Below are 12,739 nucleotides of genomic sequence, written 5' to 3' on the forward strand. Positions count from 1 at the left end.
AGCAAGAAATATTAACAAATAAATCAACAAATAAATAATCACGAAAATATACACAAATATTAACAAGTATATACACCGATAACACAATGACTCGGGTCGTTCCTAAAACTCACCAATCCCCGGCAACGGCGCCAAAAACTTGACGTGTGCGCGACAACACATATTTTTACAATGAAATTACACACGATTTGGTCTTAAATTTATAAAAATGATTATTACTTTTACATCAAAACACACACGAAAGAGGCAAGTGTACCCCGTCATATATGTAGTAAAGTATTGGTAAGAACCAAGTATTAATCCACGTAAATGGGCGGAGAAATAATACTAGACCTTTGTCATTAAATTACCGGTAAAAACATAAGTTGTTTGGTTTTTAATAAACTAAAGTAAGCATAAACAAATATTTATAAAACATAGTAGATTTCAAATAATAAAACAGATTAATAGCCTTGCTTAATATACAACCAAAGCATGTCAACAAAGTCGGTTTTAGCACTAGAAGCATTCGGTCAATTTTCCAATTTAAGACAATTAGCATCCCTTTCGGGAACCCTAACATGACAATCATTCGGAAAGCTAAAACGATAAACACACTTTAACCACCTAAAATTGTTCTTTAACGTGCAATTGATAAATGTCTATGAAAATCTCCTAAAAATAAGTTAGTCATCCGTTAGGAGTTTTCTAACCGCACTTAATTAAGGAAAGCGACACCGATAAACACAATGCAACCACCGGGACAAGCATAAACTAGATTAAATCACAACCAAGTTCATTTTACAAATCTTGTACAAAAATTCACCCAGATAGCAATTTTGGCCTAAACTACTAACTAAGCTAACAAATCATGGCAAGAATTTATAACGACACCATTTAACCCGTTAGAGACCTTACGTGACGGCAAGCTTTCTTGATTAATAATAATTACATTTTATTAAACCACTAACCATTTCTAGTATCATGGTGCCCACATTTTAACCAAACTAAACTAGTTAACCAAGTTTAAGGTTTACTAATACATTATTAATTAAGCTTCATTTTTCAACTATCTTAACTAACCAAGTACCAATCATCCAACACAATTACTTATAATCAAGAAATCAATATCAATAACAAGGTTGCAAACTAATCATCAAAGATAATCATAGAAAATACTTCCAAATGTCATTACAAACAAAGATTAACATACTAATGGCTATAATCAAGCAAGGGATTGTTGTGTTTTTGCCCAAAGGCTACAATAATACATAATAATCAATCTTAATGCTTGAAACATAACAAAATTATGGAAAGACTTAAGAATTCAAACCATAAACAAGCATAAGAATGAGAATCCGGATAGAAATGGAGCTTATCGGGACAATGTGGCTTGAATCCGAGCAAAAGCTGATGCCTCCGGAGCCTGAAAATCGCCTGTGAAGCTCTCCAAAATTCCAGAGTTGCGAACATAATGTTTCTGTTGGTTTTTTATATATTTTCGATGTCGCACGGTCGTGCACCGATCGCACGACCGTTCACTTTTTGCATTATTGGAGTTACTGTTCATGACATCAGCAGAGGTGACTGGTCTTCGGTCTCGCACGACCGTTCTTTGTATGGCACGATCGTGCGTTTCCGGGATCTTGTTGCACGGCCTGAAGCACTGGTCGTTCATCACCGGGAATTTGCTGAACATCGGATCCGCACGGGGTGCAATGTATGGCACGTCCGTGCGTCACCGGGATTGTCTTGCACGCCGTGTTGCACTGGTCGTTTATCACCGGCTGGTCTTGATTTGTCGGAGATGCACGGTCGTTCTTCAGACCGCACGACCGTTCCACTTACCCAGGTCAGTTTTGTAACAGAATATTCGCAGTTTCGTCGTTTTGTCCGGAAAGTCCTCGTTTTCACTATCATCTTGTCCGGTATGATGTTTTAGGCCTGTAAACAAAAGTATACATAATTAAGTATCCGAATGACGATTTTACGGCCGAAAACCCATAAAATGGGGATAAAATGGGGGACTAAAATATGTGTAAATTAGCGAATATCAATTAGCGAGACACGTAAAATTACCAGACATTCCGGCCATAAGACACCGCAAAATAACTCCCACAGATCTTGATTTCGGTACGAGAGTATCAACGATCTTAGTCATTGACGGAAAATAGCTCTACACAAACACACTCACCAATGAAACACTATAAACAAAAGTATAAAAACAACAATCAACAACCTAATGCAAGAGTAGAGAACAAAAATTTCAAAAATAAAAACCGATAACCTAAAATACAAGTTACGGGAGAGTGAATCAAACGACGAAGATGATACCTAGCGCCCATAGCCTTCAAGATTACATCCGAGAACGATCTGTGATTAGAACCTTCCGATTGAGTATGATCGCAGAGAGAGGCGAGGTGTTACACCCTAATTCACATTTGACAAAAGAATCGCAGCGGAAATTCATACCATAAAATTTCTTTCATTACAAATGTCTTGACTTACTTGAAAGTCCGTTTTGAAAATAACTTTTTACTAAACAAAAAGAAACAACTTCCTGTTTGCTAAAGTACACAATCAATCATCCCCGTACAATCTACCTTGTGACTCGGCCTTCGATCTCTATTCCTTGTGATAATCTCCCGTACTCTCGTACAACCTGCACTCACCACATACATTTATGACATTAGCATACGTTATACATATAAACAAGATTCATACATGTACACTTTCCATTCAGCTCTCTCTTTAATTTTAAGCATATCATTTGCATATCCATTCCCTAGTGAGCCTTCAATAATGTACCTGCATAAATCTTCGTTTTCTAGGCACACGATTAAGATCACTAACACTCAACGTATCCCAAATCATACTTGCATATACACATACATACATCCATACCCCTCTACATACATGCATACATTCATAAGTATCTTCATATATTCATAATACAATTCCACATACGTACCTACATTCATATGTCTATACATACTTGCATTCACTCTACCTATCTTCATACACACATAAATACACATTTGCATACGTTCCTACGTCTTCACATACCTGCATACGATCGCACGTACTTCCATACGTACATGAATAACTACATACACACATACCTACTCACGTACCTACATATATACATACATACATACGTACATACATACATACATGCCTACCAATTCACCTACATTCATACAAACTGGCATCCACATATGTACGTTCATACCTACACACTTACCTATATATGTACATACATAAATAACTACATACACACATACCTACACACATATGTACCTTCATATTAAATACATGATGCTAATACTCATACATATCTCGTACATACCACTTACTGATACGTGGTTGAAAACCGGAGCACCAGTATGCGTTACGGATCAACCGGGAATACATGACGCGAACAAAAATGAGAAACCAACTTAGACAAGCCGTCGGCGACGGGTATGAACCCGTCCCCGACGGGTTCGGGAAACACCCGTAAGCACACAAGCCCGTAGACAGGAGTCTAGGGCGTCGAAAGAGTTCATCATCATACGAACCCGTCGGCGACGGGCCTATATCCGTCGCCGACGGGCAGTCAAAACATCTGCGGACCAGTTGATTTTTAAGTGAAGAAAAGATTACATTTTGCTTCCTTTTGCCTTACAACCGGGAATGGCACTAGAGGTGGGGTTTTCACATAATTCCTAGAGCCATGTTACATACATCAATCATCTTCATTCATCCATAAACAAGAAAACTCTATATGTATATTAAGAAGTGATTCGAAAGTCACTTACCTCGAGCGTTAGTGTTCATGCTTGCTTCCTCGCCTCAGCTTGACCCGTTAACCTTCCGTTCTTGAGTCCATTTCCACATGATCCCTATGCCTTCTCATCACGCAATTACATTCTTGTTAGTATACATGATTGTACACTTAATGATCATGTCGAATGCATGGTTCTTGTTTGACTTTCATAGTCAAGTCTAACAAACATAAGACATATACCTTAAAATCACATCTTTTCCAACTCGTATAATTCCTTAAATAATTGCATATAACACACATTGTTAAACATGCGCCCTATGACTTTATAGCATTGAAATTTGACAAGAGTCTAGCCATACTACTTATGCAAGGTTTGACTTTCAAAAGTCAACGACCCATCTTATGGACTTTCGACTTAACCTCATATATCCGTGTCATCATATTAAGCTATAACAATGGCATTATATACACCTCATATTCATGATGTAACATGCTTACAATCACATGATCAATCCCTTACATACACACACATACATAATATCAATACTACATATACTAAAGCTTTCGGGATTCCATACTAGACGACCATATTTGGGGTACATGAACAACATGATTTTACCATCCTTACTTGCTATACATTAACGCCAATTTTACAAATAGTAACGCTTAAAACACACCTTAACAACTGTAAACATTCACCCAAAGCAATAATTAGTGTTTAGTAAATTGGTGACTAGAAAATCATATGTTTTAAGTTCATAAAACACATTATTTTCATTGCTGCATTTTTCACGCAGCAGCTGTTCGGGGTCACTTTCCCCCTTCTTAATCACATAATCTGACTTCGACTTTCAAATAAGAATTGTAACATGCGAAACAAGCTTTTCAACGATATAAGGCTCGTTGTCTAACTCCTAATAACGAATGAGATACGGCCTTTACAAGATGACTATCTGGGGCTGTCAAAAGTGACGAATTTACTAACTTTTCATGCTGTTTTGACCCACTAAATCTCATAACCAGCCTCTTGTGACCAAATAAGAATTGTAACAGCGAAACAATCTTTTCAACGATATAAGGCTCGTTGTCTAACTCCTAATAACGAATGAGATACGGCCTTTACAAGATGACTATCTGGGGCTGTCAAAAGTGACGAATTTACTAACTTTTCATGCTGTTTTGACCCACTAAATCTCATAACCAGCCTCTTGTGACCAAATAAGAATTGTAACAGCGAAACAATCTTTTCAACGATATAAGGCTCGTTGTCTAACTCCTAATAACGAATGAGATACGGCCTTTACAAGATGACTATCTAGGGCTGTCAAAAGTGACGAATTTACTCACTTTTCATGCTGTTTTGACCTACTAAATCTCATAACCAGCCTCTTACGACCAAATAAGAATTGTAACATGTGAAACAAGCTTTTCAACGATATAAGGCTCGTTGTCTAACTCCTAATAACGAATGAGATACGGCCTTTACAAGATCACTATCTAGGGCTGTCAAAAGTGACGAATTTACTAACTTTTCATGCTGTTTTGACCCACTAAATCTCATAACCAGCCTCTTACGACCAAATAAGAATTGTAACATGCGAAACAAGCTTTTCAACGATATAAGGCTCGTTGTCTAACTCCTAATAACGAATGAGTTACGACATTTACAAGATGACTATCTTAGGCTGTCAAAAGTGACGAATTTACTAACTTTTTAACACAAACTTGAATCAATTCAAGTTTCATGTAGGCATTTTATCAAACACTTTGTGTGCGTACCACTATCTAAGCATAATGTACAAGCATTCTTTGCATAGTCTTACTAGTTCCTATTAAGATCATCAAATTCCATTAACCTCACATAACTTTCATCCTAAATCAAGGCTATTAACAATAATCCACAATATCCAACTTCATATATATATCAAAACTATACTTGATTTAGCACATGCAACATCATCATCTTCATAAAATTACTTTTACAAGTGGGTTTTCATTAAATCATCAATATAATCAGAAATTCGAACACAATTCATGTTTCATGAGATGATTCTAGTTCATTACCATTCTAATTTCACATAGGCTCAAGGATTAAACACAACCCATCTCATCAATGACCATCAAATCGAAATTCTACAACTTACCACTTGATTAGTAGGCTTAAATGGTTGCACATTCAGATTCATGCATATGATTAGCTTCAATTTCCCTTCTCAATTTTGCAACTTCAAGGATTTTAGGGTTTCTCCTCCTTTTCTCCTGCTTGGGGCGACACACACACACACGCCAGATGTGTGTGTTTGTTTTTCCTTATTTTGCTTTTAGTAAATATCTTTTTCCTTGTACATGTTTAGCCCCTCCATTTATATATTTGCCTAAACTTTGGTCATAGTTTATTTTATAATGCAATATTTCACATTTATTCTAACTAAGTTATATCTTCTATTCATTCTTATACAACATGTTTATTTAAACATTTTTCATATTCCATGAAATCTTATTAGTGAGTTATACTTTCGGGTTTTGGGGTGTTACACGAGGTTACAATCAAGTGCCAGAAGTTCGCCACTGGTGCGGCCGTCGTCGGCGTGGTGGTGTCCCGGTTGCCGATCCATTTCCGTTGTTGTGGTGGTTGTGCGATGATTGTCTTACGGGCAAAGGTGGTGATGTAGGCTTTTCTATGAGGAGTTCCAATGGGGATTGCAGAGTGAAATATAAAGGGAGTGTTGAAGCAGAAAGTGGGAGTTGAATACGGAATGGAGTGTTTTATAGAAAACCACTGCAAACTGTAAGCCAATAGCCAGGAATTTAGCCTTATTTTTAGGAATTTAGGAGAGAGGGTCTGAACTGCTAAAAACTGTCACTTTTTCAGTTATTTTTTTGAGTTTATATGGTCAGGATTTGATCTTAAAGAGATCTAACGGTTGTGATTAATTCTGATAGCGGTTACAAACCACACTGTCTATAGAATATATAAGTAACCATTGTTTGGTTAACAATTATATATATATATATATATATATATATATATGTATATATTGATTTCAAGGGACGATGAATAGTAACTTTATTTTTATAATGATACATAGTTTTTTGTTATTTTATTATTTAATATATTATAATAGTTTATTATTATATTTACTTTTAATAACATATTTTACTTTTTTAAACATCTATTTACTTTACCTTTTTTTAATAATTGTTTTTTTTCTTTTTTAACATATATTAATTTATCGATTAATTTGATACTTCTTTAATAAGTTACGTTTATAATTTTTTCTAAAAACTGAAGTACGTAGTTGTGGTTGATTTCTTTCCCTGACATTCCGTTATAAGTTTTGTTAACACGAGGTTATACTCAAAACAAAGTATTTATTTGGTATTATAAAACGGTACGATGATAAACTAAATCGTTCTAATGGTTTGACTTTCTAAACAACATGCGTTATTTTTAAATCACGTTTGTTTTACATTATCATCTGCTCGGTTTCGTCGCAACACGCGATATATAAAAACTAGTTAAAATAAAACAAGAAGCATGGTTGTGCAGAGAAAGAAAAAAAATTAAAAAAAACTATTGTGGTCAAAATAGAAAATTCAAAAGATAGAATGGCATAAATGGGTGTTATTGATTGATATATATAATAATTTATTATCAAACAAAAATACTAGATAATAAGATAAAAAATATAAAATACATAATATCATAAAGTTATTAAATTAAGAATAGAGAAAAAGGCTTGGATAGTCCCTGTGGTTTGTCTATTTTTCACCTTTAGTCCCTAACTTTCTAAAATTACACCTATAGTCCCTAACTTTTTGAATTTCGTTCCCGGATAGTCCCTGGCGTGGATGTGGGTTAGTTTTTGGTGTTAGGTGCGCGTGAAATGACAAAAATACCCTTACTGTCAAATTAATAACTAAACAATTAAAGAAATATAATTAATATTTTACAACTTATGTGGGACCCACCACCCACCATACCCACTTCATCTTCCCCACTCCACACCACCACCACCACCACCACCACCACCACCACCACCACCATCTACCCCACACACACTTTACCGTAACCACCATCTCCACTGCACAATGAACCCTTGTGAATGAGCTAGATTCATAATTTCTATTATTTGCGTATAAATATGCAAGCAAACAAGGGCATCAACAACTGGGTGGGTGTTATCTAACCACTGCCTCAAGCTAACATATTTGGATTCCACCGACCTAATAACATCTTCTTTAAACTGAGTTCCTAACCGATTAGCCTTAGTTTTTTCTCTTCTACCTGCTACAATTCTAGAACCATCACCTGACAATCTAACAGGAATTCTTCTAGGGTTTCGACTTGAAACAGTTGAGCTTCTGGAACTTTTCCAGTTAGATTCAGATGAGTTCTCCATAACGAATTCCTACAAACAACTACCCCCAATCCTGTATCCAATCACAAAACATTTTACGATCGTGCAAACACCAAACACAGCAGTTTACCCCTCCAATTCTAACCGCACAGATAAAAAAAAAGAAAAAAAACCAGAAGAGGTGCGACGGTAAGTGTGGTTGAGGCAGCGGTGATGATGGCGGTGACAGCGGTTGTGGCGGGGATGGGGGGTAGTCGGTAGATGGTGGTGGTGGTGGTGTGGAGTGAGAAAGATCAAGTGGGTATGGTGGGTGGTGGGTCCCACATAAGTTTTAAAATATTAATTATATTTCTTTAATTTTTTAGTTATTAATATGACAGTAAGGATATTTTTATCATTTCACACTCATCTAACAACAAAAACTAACCCACATCCACGCCAGGGACTATCCGTGAACGAAAATCAAAAAGTTGGGGACTATAAGTATAATTTTAGAAATTTAGGGAATAAAGGTGAAAAATGGGCAAACCACAGGGACTATACGAGCATTTTTCTCTTAAGAATAGATCATACAAATTATAAATAATTTAAATAAAAGAAAAAGTAGGTGATTAGATGAATTATGAGGTAGTGGTTTGGAATGGTTTAGGAGGAGGGGCACTCAGACCTCCTATAACTCCCGTCAATCCTCTTGCGCCACGTTACTTAGACTATCCAACGTCATAAATTACCCGATTTAGTGTTGCCAGTACCCTTAAACATGAACCCCATCGTTTTACAGCGCTCTCTCTTCACTCTCACAAGGCTCCACCCGCTGGACTAGCGGTGATGTTTGGTCCGTGGGTAGGGGGTACCCACCCTTAGGCCACAGGGTGTGGCTTAGCGCCACCCCGCTGCATCATCAATAATGGCGCCCATGGCGCCATCACCTATTCCTTACATGTTAAAAGGGTGCGCAACACCACCTCCGCCACGGTGCTAACGAGCGCGCTAAAGGGGTGCAGGTGGGGGCCCATTGTTTTCAACCAATTAAATCTTTTCCTCTTTATTTCTTTTTTAGTATTTTTTTCAATATGAGTCTTTAAACCATTGCATGCAAGTTAAAGAGATTAACTTTAAAGGACCCTGTGTGACATTTGATGACATTTGATGATCACCAAGATTAATCAAATTGCATAGATTAATCCATTTCGTTTCACTGCTCAATTTCATCAATCAATTGCACTTTGATTTCTGTTATTCAATTCGATACTCGTATGTTAGGCCAACATAAATCTCAAAACACATATTAAACGGCGAAGCGGTTTTAATGATACATGTACGCAAAAACTGGCTTATGAACAAGGAACCACTCTTAATGACTAGTGAGCAAGGAACCAGTTGGAACGATTATTTTAACTGTTTATGAAGAAGAAACTGGTTTTGAACAAGAAACAGGTTTTGAGGGAAAATTGCAAAGTCGGCTTAGCACACAATTTGAATGCTAACTAGATGTTTACACCGCGCTACGCGCGGTCACAGGGGCGGTTTTAACATGGTTCCATGGGTTCCTAGGAACACATTCGATTCGAAGAAAATGGAAAAAATTAGTGTAAACCTTGTATAATTTGGGAAAAAATAATAAAAATTAGTGAAAAACTATCAAAATGAACCCAGTGAAATCCGACCCTGGATCCGCCACTACGCGGTCAAGTTTTCACATTGAGATGTAGATAAAAGACACTTTCACAAATTACAAATTTTATGACAGTTTGAACTTAAGTAAAACCATAACCTATTTAAATTATTATAAATCAATTAAAATGTTTTGAAGAAATATGTGATTCTAATGTCTTCGTTCCACATTATTGCAATTTGATAATGGAAAACTTAATTGTGGTATTGGGAAAACAAAACACTTGAGTATTGAAGGTATCTAAACGTCTGAACAATACACAAAAGTCAAGTCACCAACTTTTTGACTAATTCATTGTTCAAATCCATTTTGAAAGATAAACTATCCACCACTGGTAACCCTTCCACCAAACACAACCACCACCACCTATTGCCGCCCAGGAACCCCTTGTCGCCGCCTTCCATCGCCATCACCAGCCGACTGTCAACACCCTCAGCACCAAACTGCCACCGCGACCATCATCACTACAGCACAACCACCTAGCCACAACCACAAACAAACCATGTAAATTCTTGCCTCTCTCTCTTATATATGACCGGAAAAACTTAGACTCCATTGATTCCGATACACACCTTTGGTTGTTTCCTCATCTTTCCAACGGCGAATTGCCCCCACCGCCGCTCCAGAAAAAACAATCTACACTGCTCCCCCTCCTCAATCCCTTGGCGGCCAAACTCAAACCACAAAACCCCCGCCGCCTAACCGCCACCATCACCGAACACACCACCACCACCAAAACACAGCCATTGTCACCACCACACCAACACCACGATGTGAAGTAGGGTTTTGGCAGAAAGTCAAACGAAAATGTAGAAACCTTAGTGGCCAAAACGTAAAATTCTAAAACCATACTATTGTTCATTATGTTTGAAGTAGGGTTTTGGCACTGTCGGCTCCGCCGCTCTCCGGCCGAAAACAGTGTGCGAGAAAGAGAAAACGGGGGGGGGGGGTGTCATAGGAAGGAGAAGAGTGTTGGGGGTGTCTGTGTGTCGTCTGACCGGGTATACCGACGCCGGAATCCCTCCTCCGGCGAACGGAGGTGTGAGAGAGCAGAGAAGATGTTCTGGTGTTTGTGTGAACTTGTAAAAGGGGAAAACTAAGGTGGCCCAAAACCTAAAAGTGAAAAGAGAACTGGCGCATTCATACGTTGTTAATTGATATATATAATAATGTCCAATTTTAGATAATTTTGTTTGGTTAATACTTATTTTTTTCAAGTGTCCTGGTTTTAAACGTTCTTGTTGCAGTCAAACTTATAACTTTTTTTTTGTATAAATCTTTCATTATCCAAAGAATTTTGACATTAAATTCAAGTCGGTTTTAGTTTCTTTAAAATTAAGGAACTGGAAGAACCGGTATTGTGCATTATATTTAAAATCTTCAACTTTCAGATTTTCATGGGCATTAAATCACTTTTCAGTTCTTCAAACTCATTTATGTCATATTGTCATTCAACATATGAGATAAGATGAAAACCATCCAAAATGAGATGTAACATTTGCTCATTATTTATTATTATTATTGAGGAAACTACTCGCTTTCATCTCAAAGCCATAAAGCCTAGATCGACTAGAGATGCGTCTCTTTTTATTACTCTTTCAAAAGCCTCCACTTCAGTAAGGGATGTTGCATTGCTGGACTTGCAAAGAACACTGATTCGGCAGATTCTGAATCACCCTCCTTGCGATGTCCATCTCCTGTCCACCGAACTGCCCACGACGTTGCTGCTGGTGCTGCTGTGGCTGCCTCATCACTCTCCTAGCCACTTCTTGAACCGCCTCGCATTGACACTCCCTCTTCACGTTTTGGAGCTCGTTGCAGCATTGTTGGAGTTCTGGCTCCTGCTGCTGCTGTCCTGGGCGCCTTATGTATGGCATGGGGGACTGCATTTGCTGCTCCACATACCTGTTGGAAATCATAATAGGGAGATACATGATTTGAGTATGTTTTCTTTATCATTGTTATATCATTAGTAACAATATATATCGTTAGTTAATATTATGTACTAGGTTTTCATTTTTTATTTGTTTATATATACAAAAATATATCTGATCCATGCACGTATGTTGTTAAGATTTGTTTATGAAGTCCTTGTAACAATATTATATATACCTTTGGCATTGACTGACGGGTCGTTGGATTTCAGTTTCTCTGCATTGTTGTGATCCAGTGCCAAAGGGCCTGTCACGGAATGGGATATCGATATTGCTCTCGGTGACGGTGGTGGTGATGGTTCCGATCTCGCATCGTCTTGATTGAAGGTTGCATACGTTAGGGAGGATCTGAGCCTTCTGCTTCAACCGTTGAGCCTGTTGCGAATGGAGGAAGGGTACGGACTGCGGTCCCTGTTGTTGTTGTACTTGCTGCTGGGCTTCTCGGAACACCTGCTTCACTGCCTCACATTGGCACTGCTGGTCTATGTTTTGGAGCTCTTGACAACACTGCTGGAGGAGCTGCTGCTCCTGCTGCTGCCGCCCCATCTGAGGGTTGTCGAATTCGCGAGGAATGTTCTGACCCTGCTGGAGGAACATGCGACACTGGTTCAGCCTTTGTCCCTGTATCCGTTGGCTACATTGCCTTTGTCCGGAGATCGGGTTCTCGTCTTCGATGGTGGTGGTGATGATGGTTGTGTGGGCGGTAGCAAAGGCTACAAGGGCGGCGAATGCGAGTGCGAGAACTATTAGCTTTGCCATTGTGGGAGATGGTGTTGTGGTTGTGTGAATTATGGTGTGGTGGTGGTGGGTATATATGGTGGGTGGAGGTTCATACGTGGAGAGGTGAGTTTAATCGGTGGCGTAATATGAACATTGTCGAACAACACGTACGAGTTTTTACATGAAAATTGTAGCAAGTGGAAGTATGCTTTGGAGTTAGTATGAGGTGTCAATTCTCTTTGTTGGAAATATATGATGGAATGGCTCCATGTGAACTCTTTTGTTGGAAGCGTATGATGAA

At 38.1% G+C, this 12,739-nt stretch overlaps 1 protein-coding gene and 1 long non-coding RNA gene across 3 annotated transcripts; both read right to left on the reverse strand.

The window, feature by feature from the left end:
- Positions 1-1,372: 1,372 nt before the first annotated feature.
- On the reverse strand, positions 1,373-6,113 carry LOC110889961. 2 transcript variants are annotated; one of them, XR_004872322.1, is made up of 5 exons: positions 5,893-6,113; positions 3,780-3,869; positions 2,314-2,641; positions 2,059-2,183; positions 1,373-1,923 (listed from the first exon to the last, which is right to left on the reverse strand). It is a non-coding gene; the product is annotated as an uncharacterized LOC110889961 (long non-coding RNA). The 2 variants fall into 2 exon arrangements; XR_002564085.2 differs by having other exon boundaries at positions 2,059-2,155; positions 5,893-6,112.
- A 5,071-nt stretch (positions 6,114-11,184) lies between these two features.
- On the reverse strand, positions 11,185-12,512 carry LOC110889960 (2S seed storage protein-like). The gene is made up of 2 exons (XM_022137528.2): positions 11,897-12,512; positions 11,185-11,689 (listed from the first exon to the last, which is right to left on the reverse strand). The coding sequence occupies exons 1-2, from the start codon at positions 12,475-12,477 to the stop codon at positions 11,398-11,400; spliced, it is 873 nt and encodes a 290-aa protein (XP_021993220.1). The 5' UTR covers positions 12,478-12,512; the 3' UTR covers positions 11,185-11,397.
- Positions 12,513-12,739: the final 227 nt, after the last annotated feature.

This window comes from Helianthus annuus, chromosome 11, assembly GCF_002127325.2.
Source record: "Helianthus annuus cultivar XRQ/B chromosome 11, HanXRQr2.0-SUNRISE, whole genome shotgun sequence".
NCBI lineage: Eukaryota > Viridiplantae > Streptophyta > Magnoliopsida > Asterales > Asteraceae > Helianthus > Helianthus annuus.